Raw genomic sequence first — 12,778 nt, 5'->3', positions numbered from 1 at the left:
GACACCTTCCTTCTCCCTTGGATGAAAAAGCAGTTTTATGCTTTTTCTCCTGATGCCTCTGTTCCTCAGAATGACAAACAAAATCAGACAGGACAAGACCAGAGTCATCCTTAAAGCCCCGATGTTCAAGGCAAGCATGGTTTCCTTATCTGTTCCACCTAGCTCTTTATCCACTGATAAATCTTCTGATCACATCTGAATCTCTCTGTCAGGACGCCAGTCGACTGCTGCATGCGAATCTGAGCAGTCTCCTCGAGGCGTGGCTCCTCAGTGGTTTGCGGGGCTAGAGGTTGTCCTGTTCTGGAGAGGAACAATACAGCATATTCAATAGTAGGAAAGATTCAACCAGAAATACTTACCTTTAAAAGTGGAGATGAGTTAGTCATTAGTGTGAACTCCAGAAAGCTGTCCATGAAGTTGCCTTGCTTCTGCTCATTTTGGAATTCTTGTTGCAGCTTAAGAAATCAGTACTTTCACTTAGTTCCTTCCAGGTTCTTCTGGCTGCCCTGACAGCTTTTCACACCACTATGGAGAGGTTCTCCCTGTTTGCAAGGTTCATGAAAGGTCTGGGAAATCTCTTCCCATGGGTGAAAGTCCCTACCCCATTTTGGGACCTTTAATTTGGTTCTTAAGTCATATGAAGCCTCCTCTTGAACTGACGGCGACCTACTCCTTATTGAATTTCTCTATGGAAACAAACTTCCTAATGGCTATTACCTCAACCCACAGAGTTCAAGAGTTTGGGGCATTAATGACTGACCCTCCTTTCACAATATTCTACAAGGATAAGGTTTCCATTACAGCTGCATCCTAGTTCCTTCCTAAAGTGTCTTCTAAGTTTCATCTAAATCAGATAATTTAGTTACCAGTCGCCCTCCCCGCCCCCCAAAACTGCACAATTCCAGCCGGGAGGCTGTCCTCCATATTCTAGCTGTCAGAAAGGTGTTATCCTTCTCCCCAGATAGAACTAAACTGTTTTGGTGACTCTCCTAAACTGTTCACTTTCTTTGCAGACCGATAAAAAGGTTCTGTCTTTTCTACCCTGGGACTATCAAAATCAATACAGGTGTGTCATCTCATTCAGTGAGGTCACAATCTACGTCTGTGACTTTACTCAAACACCCCAGTTGCAGATCTCTGCAGAGCTGCTACATGGTTTTTGGCACATACCTTCTCCAGACACTATGCCTTAGTCAATGCCTCCAGATCTGATGCGGCAGTTGGCATTGCAGTTCTTTCCTTTAACTTATTTGACTCTGAATCGCCTTCCTCCATATGGGAATGCTGCTCCGGAGTCACCTGAAGTGGAGCACCCATAGGGATACTCAAAGAAAGAGAAGTTACCCTATGCAGTAACTGTAGTTCTTTGAGATGTGCATTCCTGTGGGTGCTCCACTACTTGCCCTCCTTCCTCTCTGCTTTGGAGTTTCTTTCTGAGACTCAGATGTGGAGAAGGAACTGAGGCAGATTCACCCATGCAGTCTGATACAGCTTCAGTGTTGGGCACAAACATATCAGTGGCACATGCAGGGGCTCAACAGACAGTGATAATAGAAAATCTCCATTCGAAGGTGTGTGGGGCACATGAACACCTGTAGGGGGATACATCTCAAAGAACTACAGTCCCTTCTCTTTTTGCCTAAACTAGAGAACAAGAAAGTTTGTCAGGGCACATATCCTTTACCTCAGGCTATTCTCAGTTTAAACCCTACTTCGTTCCCCATTGTTGAGTCCACATTAGTGATTCTTCTAAAGTTGGCATTTATGTAGAATTTGCAGAATTAAAATCTGCATATGTCTAGCACTGGAATTATCTTTATGATTGAAGTTAAGGCCACCCACTGGTTGTTGAGCATATGGAGCTTATGTAACAGGATAATATTAACAGGTTGGAAGGAAGATGATGGTGGTTTAGAAGGGGAACTGATTAGTGCAGTGTAGACTGGATGTTTAAGAACTTCACTGCTTAACTTTTGATGTACTGTGTAGTTGTCTTATCACAGTTTTATTGAAGGTTTTGTGTGTGGAAAGAAGAATAAGGACACAGTCAGGCACAATATTGTGCCTGTTGGATAGGTTAGGTAACGAATCAATCTGATCAAGCTGTGAGTAGGCTGGAATCTCTGTATCAGACTTGTTCAGCCTGGCTAATTTTCTGATTTTTTTTTTTTTTTTTTCTTTTCTAGAGCTAAGACTATTAAGAACACAGTCTGTGTCAATGTGGAACTCACTGCAGAACAATGGAAAAAAAAGTATGAAAAAGAAAAAGAGAAAAACAAGACACTGCGTAACACCATACAGTGGCTTGAAAATGAGCTCAACAGATGGCGCAATGGTAAGAAGTTATTACATTTTTTGTTGCTTGAATTTTAGCTTAGTGAATATAGTTGAATTAGTCAAACTAGATCAGGCGTGGCCAGGCAGTGGCTCGTGAGACAGATGAAGCTCTTTTATAATTAGTGTGGCCCATTCTCCACCTACCAGACAGGGGAGTGGGGGAAAGCTTGGGGCTTCTGCCCTGCAGCGGGGTGGTGAGGCTAGGGGCTTCTACCCTGTGTGGGGGAGGGAATGTTGCGGGGCATCAGGGCAAAAGCCCTGCGGGGCAGATTGTGTCTTGTGGCTCTCAAACTTCTGAAAATTATCATACGCAGCTTGGAAGGTCAGTAAGTTTGGCCACCCCTGGACTAGATGATCATCGTAGTCCCTTGGAATCTATGAATCATTGAAAAGTAAATTTTAAAAAATGGGTATATCAAAAACTGATAAATCATAAACTGTAGTGTCAATCTGAAGTCTCATCTTCAACTTTGCATTTCATGGCTTGTTATAACCATAACGATACTGAGTTCTAGGTTAACTCTTCAATGTTACGCATTTTTTTTGCATTTTGTGAATTTGAGGTAAGGCCCATTAATTGCTATTCTTTTAAAAATAAACTCAATACACTGATTGAATCTTATTAAATTAATTTTAAAAAGTTAGTTTGGTACAGTTGCAGGTGTCTAAACGAGGTACAGATGCTCCCTGGGTTACGCAAACCCCGACTTACGCAAACCCACACTTACAGAAAAAGTTCCATAAGCGTGGGTTTGTGTTTTGGTTTTTTGCGTAATTGTTGGGTATACGTCCCCGACTTATACAAAATTCGACTTACCGGAACGCTTGTGTAAGGCGGGGAGCGTCTGTAAACTATTTTTTACCCTTATATAACACTGACCAAATCTATTTTTCCAATTCAGTTTGCGTTACTATAAGACTTTGCTGACAATTTTAACCAGGAGCAAACTTTTACAGGCACATTAATGGCCTGTGAAAACTAGGGTTGTATAATCTTGAAACATGCTATTAAAATAGCATATAATCTTTGAGGCTACTGTAGTAGTCCTTATTCCTTTTAAAATAAATTGTAACTGAAACTACTGAAACGTGTGGCTAAGAATATTCCTTCATGTTCCAGTTGAGATGACATGCGTTAGCTTTCAATTTACTGGATTTTTACTTCAGTAGTCACTGTATTTGTGTTAGGTGTTTAACTTCTAGGAAAATATTGATTGCATTAAACCAGGGGTTCCCAAACTTGGTTCACGGCTTGTCTCGCAGCCCACCAGGGGCTTACCCTGAACAAGCTGCGAACCAAATTTGGGAACCCCTGCATTAAACTGTTGTACTTTTTAAATACATTAAATTGTATGGGAATGGTGGCTGTTTAAAGTAAATGTGCACTAATATGTTAAATGTTCTTTGTGGGAAGCACTTGTGGGATTATGGAAAGCGGAAACTTGGAATGCTGTGTTTTGGAAAATTTACTGTCTGTGGATGGCCAGATAGTTTTCATAATACTAATATTTAACAGGATTCTATTAATTAAAGGATAAGAATATAATTAATGCTACTCAAAGTGGTTTAATCAAACAAACAGATTACATTCTTTGAGATTACAAATTTGGCTGATAAAGGTAATTACATACATGAACTAGACTTGTATAATATGTTTGACTTAGTACTCACACCAGTCTAAAAAATTTGCACTATGCAATATTAAAGCACAAATTAAATAGATTAAGAACTGGTGAATTGACAGATCTCAAAGTAGTCATCCGTGGGAAATCATCGAATGGTGGGAGGGCTAGTAGGGTTATGACTTGATAGTATCAATAGCAGTGTTAATTACTGTTTAGTAAATACTATTTGATACTATTTACTAATATTTATATACTAAATATTGACACTATTTAACTGCTTGGTAAAGCCATTCAAACAATATGCATTTTAATATAGCCAAATGCAAAGTTAAACATCTAGAAACAAAGAATGCAGGCTATGCTGTATCCTGGAAAGCAGGGACTATGAATGATATCTAGGGATCATAGTGAACAAGCAACTCAGCCTGAACTCCCAGTGTGATGCTGTGGCTAAAAGGTCTAATGTGATCCTTAGATGTATAAACAAGGAAGTAGGGACTATAGGAGTTGGGAGGTGATTTGACCTGTGTATAGTAGTAGTGTGATTGACTCTAGAATACGGTGTACAGTTCTGGTGTCCACATTCTAAAAATTGGAGTGGGTGTGGAAAAGAGCTGTAGAAGTAATTCAAGGGCTTGAAGAATGCCTTATCAGAGAGAGACAAGGTGGTTGATATCTTTTAATGTACCAACTTCTGTTGGTGAAAGACAAGATTTCAAGCTTACACAGAGCTCCTCTTATAGCAAGAGACTTAAAGCTCAATATATTTATCTTGTCAAAAAGAAGATTGAGAGGTGATTTGATTACAGGGTATAAGTGCCTTCACAGGGAGAAATGCTGGGTACTAAAAAGCTCTTCAATTTACCAGAGAAAGGTATAACAAGACTCAAACTGGAAGCTGAAGCAGAAATAAGACCTACGTTTTTAAGTGAGGGTGATTTAACAACTGGACCAAACTATCAAGGGAAGTCGTGAATTCTCAGTCTTTCAAATAAAAGCTAGATCCTTTTCTAGAAGTTATGCTTTAGTCAAACAAATTGTGCTTACTCAAGCACACAAGTTATTAGACTCAGTAATTAACTGGAATAATAACTGGGTGAAATTTAAGGCCAGAAAACACCATTCGCCCATCAAGTCTGACTTCCTGTATATCACAAGCCCTTAAACTCTCTGGAATATTTTATTTACCATTTAACTACTACCTGTCATAACTACGGACTATCTCATATATAACTTCTCAGGGATACTTCACTTTGAAAGACATTTCTAAACTAACTGTGATAAGAGAACATATTTATAAAATCTTTTTACTTAAGGGGAGATTGTACCAGTTGATGAGCAGTTTGACAAAGAGAAAGCCAACTTGGAAGCTTTTGCAGTGGATAAGGATGTTGCTATCAATAATGATAAACCAGCTGCTACAATTGGAGTGACTGGTAATTTTACTGATGCTGAAAGAAGAAAGTGTGACGAAGAAATCACTAAATTATACAAGCAACTTGATGACAAGGTATGTTGTTCTTGTTAAATATAAAATCTCTTAGTAAGCATGTTTGGAGCTACAGTAGTTGATTTTTAATTCAGACAAATCTTCATTTGTTAGTACAAATGAGCATGGTGGGTGTTCTCAATCCATATAACATGGTCTGACTGCAGTTCCCATGGATTAAACACAACAGAAACAATCCCCTCATTTGGGACTAATTGGCATTCTCTTTGTCAATTTCAACAGGCGGGGGCAGAGATTGAAAGGATAGAAAGAACAAAGCAAAGTGGGCAGAGCATAGGAAATAGATGAAAATGGAGTCTGATGTAGGCAGAGTAGAGTTGAATGCAGAACATTCTTTGAGACCACTCAACTCCTTGATAGTTGGATGTCTGTGATAATACAATACTAATGGGAGGAGGAGGTAATATGCAGTTAAACTGATATTTGAGTGATCTGTTTTGGAAAAGCTGAGAGATGTTGCTTATTTGTCCATTATTATATTTTACAAAATATGCCATTTGGTTACATATCTCTAACATGTAAACAATATTACGGTACTAAATATCTTAAAGTAATAAATTTATCTAAAGTCAGGAGAATTTTCATTCCTAGTAGGTTACTTAGAAGTTACAGAGAGCACATGTCCTAGTTCTTGAACTTGGAGAAGACATTGTGACGTAACAAAGGGGTAGGACTTTGCACTTGGGTGCAAGGTAAATTACTACAAATGCATCTAAAGCTAGAAGCCTACTATATTTTTTTCATATCCCTTTTGAGTCCATGAATCATCGGTCTTGTATTTAGTTTGATAATTGTTTCCAAAAATGGAAAGGTTGGTGAACAACTGACTTCTAATGTGTATTTGAGATTTTTGTGTTCAAACTGTTCAATGGATTGCTGGTTTTAATTGCAGGATGAAGAAATCAATCAGCAGAGCCAATTAGTAGAAAAGTTGAAGACACAAATGTTGGATCAGGAAGAGGTGAGTTTCACTATTGTGTATTTTATTTTGGGTTTTTCATTTGATAAAAAAAATAATTGGGGATAATGCAGAAAAAAAACACCTTAAAGTCATAACTAACTTTTCAGTAAACTGAAAGTAGGATGATTATATAAGGAAACTGGTTTATTCATTTACCACATCATAATCCTTCTCCAGTTTTAAAGTCAGAATCTAACTGTTCAATGTCTATCCAGAGCTCTCCGTTTGATGTACTTTGGCCAGTCAGTAACTACAGATTCACAAACCCCTTTATCAATTTAGTGTGTCGTTTAAGAGTTTTGTCACAGTAGGTCTTCCCCACCTTTTCCACGGGTATCAAGAAGTCTCATTCTTTAGAAGTTTCAAAATACTTGCATTCCTCTGTAGGAAGAATATGAAATCGAGAAAAGAAAAAAAAACCCCTCTTAAGTAATGTTCATTTTAATCACCATATTTTGATTACAAAACTATTCAGTTTTACAAGGCATTGAGTTGTGACATCATAATTTGTATACAGTTATCCTCTTATCTAGGTTTGCTGGAAGTATTGGACATAATGTTTTCTTTTTATTTATGAACTGTATATGAATCTGCTCTTGCTGTGTAATGCCAACCAAAAGTATTTAATTTGGTATAATTTATTTAAAAAACAAAGCTTTACCAGATCCTTCTGTTTCTGTTAATTTTGACAGATGTTCAGATTAGGTAATATTAATATCTAATCTCCATACAAAGCTAATATGTTTTTACTAAAAATTAGCTCTTTCGGTCACTGAATTATTTCTTAATTTTAGATGCAAATGATTCCATTGCTAGAGAAAACAGAAGGGAAGCGTGGGCAACCTTGCCTGGCTCTCCTATGTAAGAAAATAGATTTACTTAATTTTAAATATTTGTCTGAAGCCATGTCTACACTACAGAGTTATATTGACTTAAGTTAGAACTATTCAGTCTGGAGCCGCAGATACCAAAATGTCCACCAGTTTGAGAGATTTTTCCTGGACCATCTCTGGTTGGATATCTAGGGCCATAGCCATCCTCCTCAACCACTCCTGATGAGTCTTAAAATTGTCCCAAGGTGACGAAATAGTCTTCATTACAACTGCCTCATCTGGGGATGAGGAAGAGGGACTTAAGTTATGTCGACGATCATAAGCCACTTTAATTACATCAGTTGTGCATGTCCACACAATGCTCCTTGGGTTGGCGGAATGTGTCCACAGTGAGTGCTTCGTTTTGCGCTGTTTTTCAGCAGCCCTTGTTAACTGTGCGCCCACCATCTCTGCCTGAAAGCATGGATCCTGAACTGCTGACCAGTCTGGTAATGAGCATTATGAACACAACAGGGCTGGTTCTGCAGTATTTCATGAGCTGTGAATCGGTGGTGCCTGCCCTGCTGCCTGCCATAGAAAGAAATAATTCAAGATTGCTGCTTGCATTCATGGAGCAGCTGCACACAGTGGACCGTCGGTACTGAGCTCGGGAAACAAGCACAGAGTGGTGGTATCGCATTGTGATGCAAGTATGGGATGACAAGCAGTGGCTGCAGAACTTTCAGATGCACAAATCCACCTTCCTGGAACTGTGTGCGGAGCTCACCCTAGCGCTGCGGCACAAGGACACCAGAATGAGAGCTGTCCTCACTGTGGAAAAGCGAGTGGTATTCGCCGTGTGGAAGCTTGCAACTCCAGAGTGCTACTGGTCAGTCATGAATCAGTTTGGAGTTGGAAAGTCCACTGTAGGAGCTGCGGTGATGCAAGTATGCAGGGCCATTAATCACCTTCTGCTATGAAGGACTGTGACTCTCGGTAATGTGCAGGAAATAGTGGATGGCTATGAGGCAATGGGATTCCCTAACTGTGGCAGGGCAATATATGGAACGAATATCCCAATTTTGGCCCCAGACCATCTTGCAACGGAGTACATCAACTGGAAGGGCTACTTCTCCATTGTGGATCACCAAGGCCGTTTCACTGACATCAATGCGGGGTGGTCAGGAAAGGTGCGCACATCTTTAGGAACACTGGACTATATAGAAAGCTGCACAGTGGGACTTTCTTTCCTGACCAGAAGATTCAAATGGGGGATATGGAAATGTCCATAGTAATCCTGGGAGACCCAATCTACCCCTTTTTCTCCTGATTGTGACTTTGCCGATTAAAAGATTGCTGGTACTGCCTTTTGGCAGGTTGATCATTTTCAGTCGACTGTGCTCTGCATAACATTTGCGAAGCAAAGGGAGAAAAGTTTCCCCGGGATGGAGCGCTGAGGTAGATCAGCTGGCTACTGATTTGGAGCCGCTAGATACCCGGGCAATTAGAGGGGCACAGCAGGGAGGGGGCTATTCGAATTAGGGAGGCTTTGAAGAAGCATTTTGACAATGATTTGCAGTAACGTGTCTTTATGTGATGCATTCGGCCAGGCAATATTTACTTGCCACCCTGAACAATCCCTTTACTGCTTGCTTCCTGAGCTTTAATTGTACTGAGCAAATATTCTTGCCAATAGTCACTGTGTTTAAATGTTAGCACCAACTAACATGTATGAAACAAATAGACTCATTTTATTTCAAAGACTAAAGTTTAATAACAGGACGAAACGCAAATTTTGTCAAACGGGACATGGTAATGAGGAACAGTCTCTCAGTTACGGCTCTTACAGCTGCATGTAACTGCAGCTTTCATTGTGAAACCAGTCCTTGGAGTGCACGGGGTACTGCGAGGGACTGGGAACATGTGAGGAATGTGGTGGGGGAGTTTGGGGAGGGCATGGAATGAAGTTCTGTATTGGCTGCAGGGGGTGTCATGCATGAATATGCTCTGATTGCAGGCTAAAAGGGGACTTCAGCATCTCTGGCCCTCCAGTAGCTTTATCATCCGCTCCTGCCCCTGTGTCCTTTCCAGGCTACCCAGCCTGAGTCTTGTTAATTGTCTCCCTCCATGCTCTTGTTTTGCTATGTGCTGCATCTGTTGATTGCAGCACTTTGCAAAACATATCCTCCTTACTCCTTCTGGTTTGCCGCCTTATCTGATTGAGGTGCTCCGCTGGTGTGGAGGAATGGGTCCTCTGCACCAGAGCAACGGTTGGCCTCCCTTGCCTTCTGGTATGTCTGTCTCAGCACATTGATCTTAGCACGGCACTGCTGCATGTCCTTTTCATGCCCCTTCTCCTGCATCCCACTAGTAATCAGGCTGTAGGTATCAAAGTTCCTATGGCTGAAACGAAGCTGCAATTGCACAGCCTCTTCTCCCCACAGACCCAGAAGATCCAACAGCTCTGGTGTACTCCACGCAGGAGCGTGTGTACTGTGGAAAGCCGGCATGGTCAGCTGGAAAGGTGCTGTTTTAACTGTCCATGCTGAACAAACAGGAAGAGGAATTTCAAAAATTCCCAATCCTTTAAACGGGGCAGGGGCGCATGCCTGTGTTTCTTCAGGGCAGCAAAGTTCAAACTGCTGACTAGAGCAGTCATGATGGGCATTGTGGGACACCTCCCGGAAGCCAGTTAGAGCAACATAAGCAAGCGCAGTGTCTACACTGACACTGCGTTGATCTGCCTTTTGTCACAAAAAGCTCTACACCTCCTGTCGAGGTGATCTTATTTTGTCGGCATAGCAGGAATGTTAAACCAGCGGGAGGAGCATTGTAGTGTGTACACCTCCACTGTTTTGTTGATGAAAGCTGACTTTTGTTGACAAAACTGTGTAGTGTAGACAAGGCCTGAGCATATAAGACTTTGACCATACTTCAGAAAATGGTTTCAGCTCTGGTTTTTCAATATTTTGAAAACTCTCCATTCTGCTTGGTCATGTGCCTATTCAGTAATTAAATATTAAAATACAGAGAGGGTGAAGTACTGGCCATGTTTAAGTCAGTTGGGAGTTTAGAACGTTCTAATTAAACTAACGATTAGCAACTTCTTTAAAGTTCACCAGGAAGATCTGCTATATGATTTTCAAGCCTTCACACTCTCTCCCCACACACACAGGTTTTGACTAATAGTTAACTGTAAATAAAAATGCAGATCTTGTCAGTTAGACCAGATATTGAAATATACAACATGAGCTTTGTCTAGTTTAACCATCTGTTTCTTAAAATACGGTTGTACTGAGGATAAGTTCAGGGATTGCTATTTCATAACGGTAGACCATGTACAAATTCTAAATAAATAAGGCTTTATACTCCAGGAGAAAATGTTCAGTAAGTTTAGGCTCCCACTTGCATTTCTTAATGTCACTGAAGTGACAACTTGTGTTTTATTACTTTTTTTTATCGCTTTTGTAGCTTCTAGCATCTACCAGGCGGGACCAAGACAATATGCAAGCTGAGCTGAATCGCCTCCAGGCTGAAAATGATGCCTCTAAAGAAGAAGTAAAAGAGGTGCTACAAGCCCTTGAGGAACTTGCTGTCAACTATGATCAGAAATCTCAGGAAGTAGAAGACAAAGCAAAGGAATATGAGCTGCTTAGTGACGAACTCAATCAGAAATCGGTAGGAAATCAGGACAGGGAATTACTAAATGTCTGTAATGTAACTTTTTTGTTATTAGGAAACATGTTTTTTCAACTGCTTACATACGTTGTCTCTTTTAAATGGCTTTTTTGAGTGTTAAAACATGAAATTTAGCTTTATATTTTTCTGATGTGGAATTGTAATAGTTCTGATTTGATTATCTAAATCAGATTTTGGCAAATATTAATGTGATATGTAGCTTGCACAACAAATCATAGTTAATGGGAAAGATAGAAAATGCAATTTATATCTGCCATTCAGATTTCTCTTCTGGAGCCTTGGCTTGGAGTTGCCCTTTTGAGGAGTTATTCCATAGCTGCTAATTTTTGCAATTTGCCTGGGGGAGTGGTGTCAAAATCCTGTTAAGTCACTGTAGCAGCAGGTTGTACAGTCAGTTCTGTTGCCTAAAGTGAGCAGAGGTATGTGTTGACTCTCAACACGTTAATGCAATAGGCAGTTCAAACTTATCACCCTTCAAAGGCTACCAGCAGTTAAGGGTGGAAAGTAGGCAGTTACTATATTATTGATGAGAGAAGTGCCTGCCTGCCTTGCACTCTTGGTGTCCAAGTCTCATTCTGTGGGTCTGTTCTGTCCTCGTCCAGGTGTTAGTGGAATATCACCAACCGAAAGGTGGAGAAAGATTCCGCTCTATACTTTCTTCTATTTGAACTGCTTCAGAAGTTCTAATGTTTGTCAGGTTTTGAATTCATAAAAAAAAAAAATCTACTTAATCCTCTTTCCTGTGGATTCTTTCAATACTTTTCAAAACTATTACCCAGGTAAAATATTTTTCTTGTTGATTCAGTTTCCAGAACTACTGTTTTAGGATGAATTTTGCCTTTGCTTCCATCACACTAGTAACACACAATTTTCTTTGTTTTTATTGCTTGTGGTTTCAGACAGGCAACATAGACGTTTCCATTTGTTTCCTTACCAACCAGTTGCAGAGTTTCTTAATTAAAAAAGCATTTTGTGATACAAAACTATATCTTCATTTGCATGAAACATTTTAGTTCTATCGGCTGTACTCCAGCTTGGGGAATTTTCTTTTCTTCTCTTCCCTGTGCTGACTTTCTTTATTTACATTTCACTTCCTTGCTATGCCAATGAGTAAATAACTGGATACTAGCTTGAGGTATTCGTTCTAAACTCTCTGCTATGGTGACTAGATGTACATAAGAGGTAGTATTTGTTGACTGTCAGCAACATAAGGCTGGTTGGGCCTTATTTGAAATAGCAATTAGTATCTGCCATCATGCCCATCTTTTTTTTTCCCCCTCCAAACATTCTAGGTTGAATGGATAGCAGATACTTTAAGAACGAGAGCGCTGGTAAATTAGGATTATTTGACACTGGAACAATTTTAGAAGAAAGTGCTTCTCCATCTTTTTTTAGGTGGATTTTATCAAACTTGAGTAGTACAAAGACCTTAAATGATCAATCTAGAACCAGTACAAAAATATTTTTAAATTCGCACTTCTCCAAAGAACCTAACTCCAGGAATCCCTCTTGTGTGTCTGTGTTCAAGCCAGCTTGGGAGTTCTAGTAGTTATCCTAAACTTTTGGGCTCAGCAGCAGGCCTGTGGCATCCCTCTTGCCTGGGAATCTGCTAACTTCAGTCTGCATTTAAAGGCTTAGTTTCTTTCTGATTATAGTTAACGAAAAAGTTTCTTACGAGTGGGATCCTCTGATCACTAGTTTTTCTTAACTCAGTGTGAGGTGTCAAGACATTGCTGCATATACCCCAGTGAAATTTTTTTGTTTCGGGTATAAATTTTCTGTTTAAACAAGATTTTGACAACTGGGGTCCCTTTGTCAGTGACAGGCTTGTCTC

At 40.0% G+C, this 12,778-nt stretch overlaps 1 protein-coding gene across 1 annotated transcript in view; it reads left to right on the top strand.

The window, feature by feature from the left end:
- The window catches only part of KIF5B (kinesin family member 5B), a 65,200-nt gene that overhangs the window by 31,418 nt on the left and 21,004 nt on the right, over window positions 1-12,778 (top strand). The window contains exons 11-14 of the mRNA XM_065397887.1: window positions 2,187-2,335; window positions 5,279-5,472; window positions 6,365-6,433; window positions 10,717-10,923. Coding sequence (XP_065253959.1) covers window positions 2,187-2,335; window positions 5,279-5,472; window positions 6,365-6,433; window positions 10,717-10,923 — 619 coding nt within the window. The remainder of the gene's footprint in view (window positions 1-2,186; window positions 2,336-5,278; window positions 5,473-6,364; window positions 6,434-10,716; window positions 10,924-12,778) is intronic.

This window comes from Emys orbicularis, chromosome 2 (genome assembly GCF_028017835.1).
Source record: "Emys orbicularis isolate rEmyOrb1 chromosome 2, rEmyOrb1.hap1, whole genome shotgun sequence".
NCBI lineage: Eukaryota > Metazoa > Chordata > Testudines > Emydidae > Emys > Emys orbicularis.
This window is presented reverse-complemented; position numbering and strand designations above follow the sequence as displayed.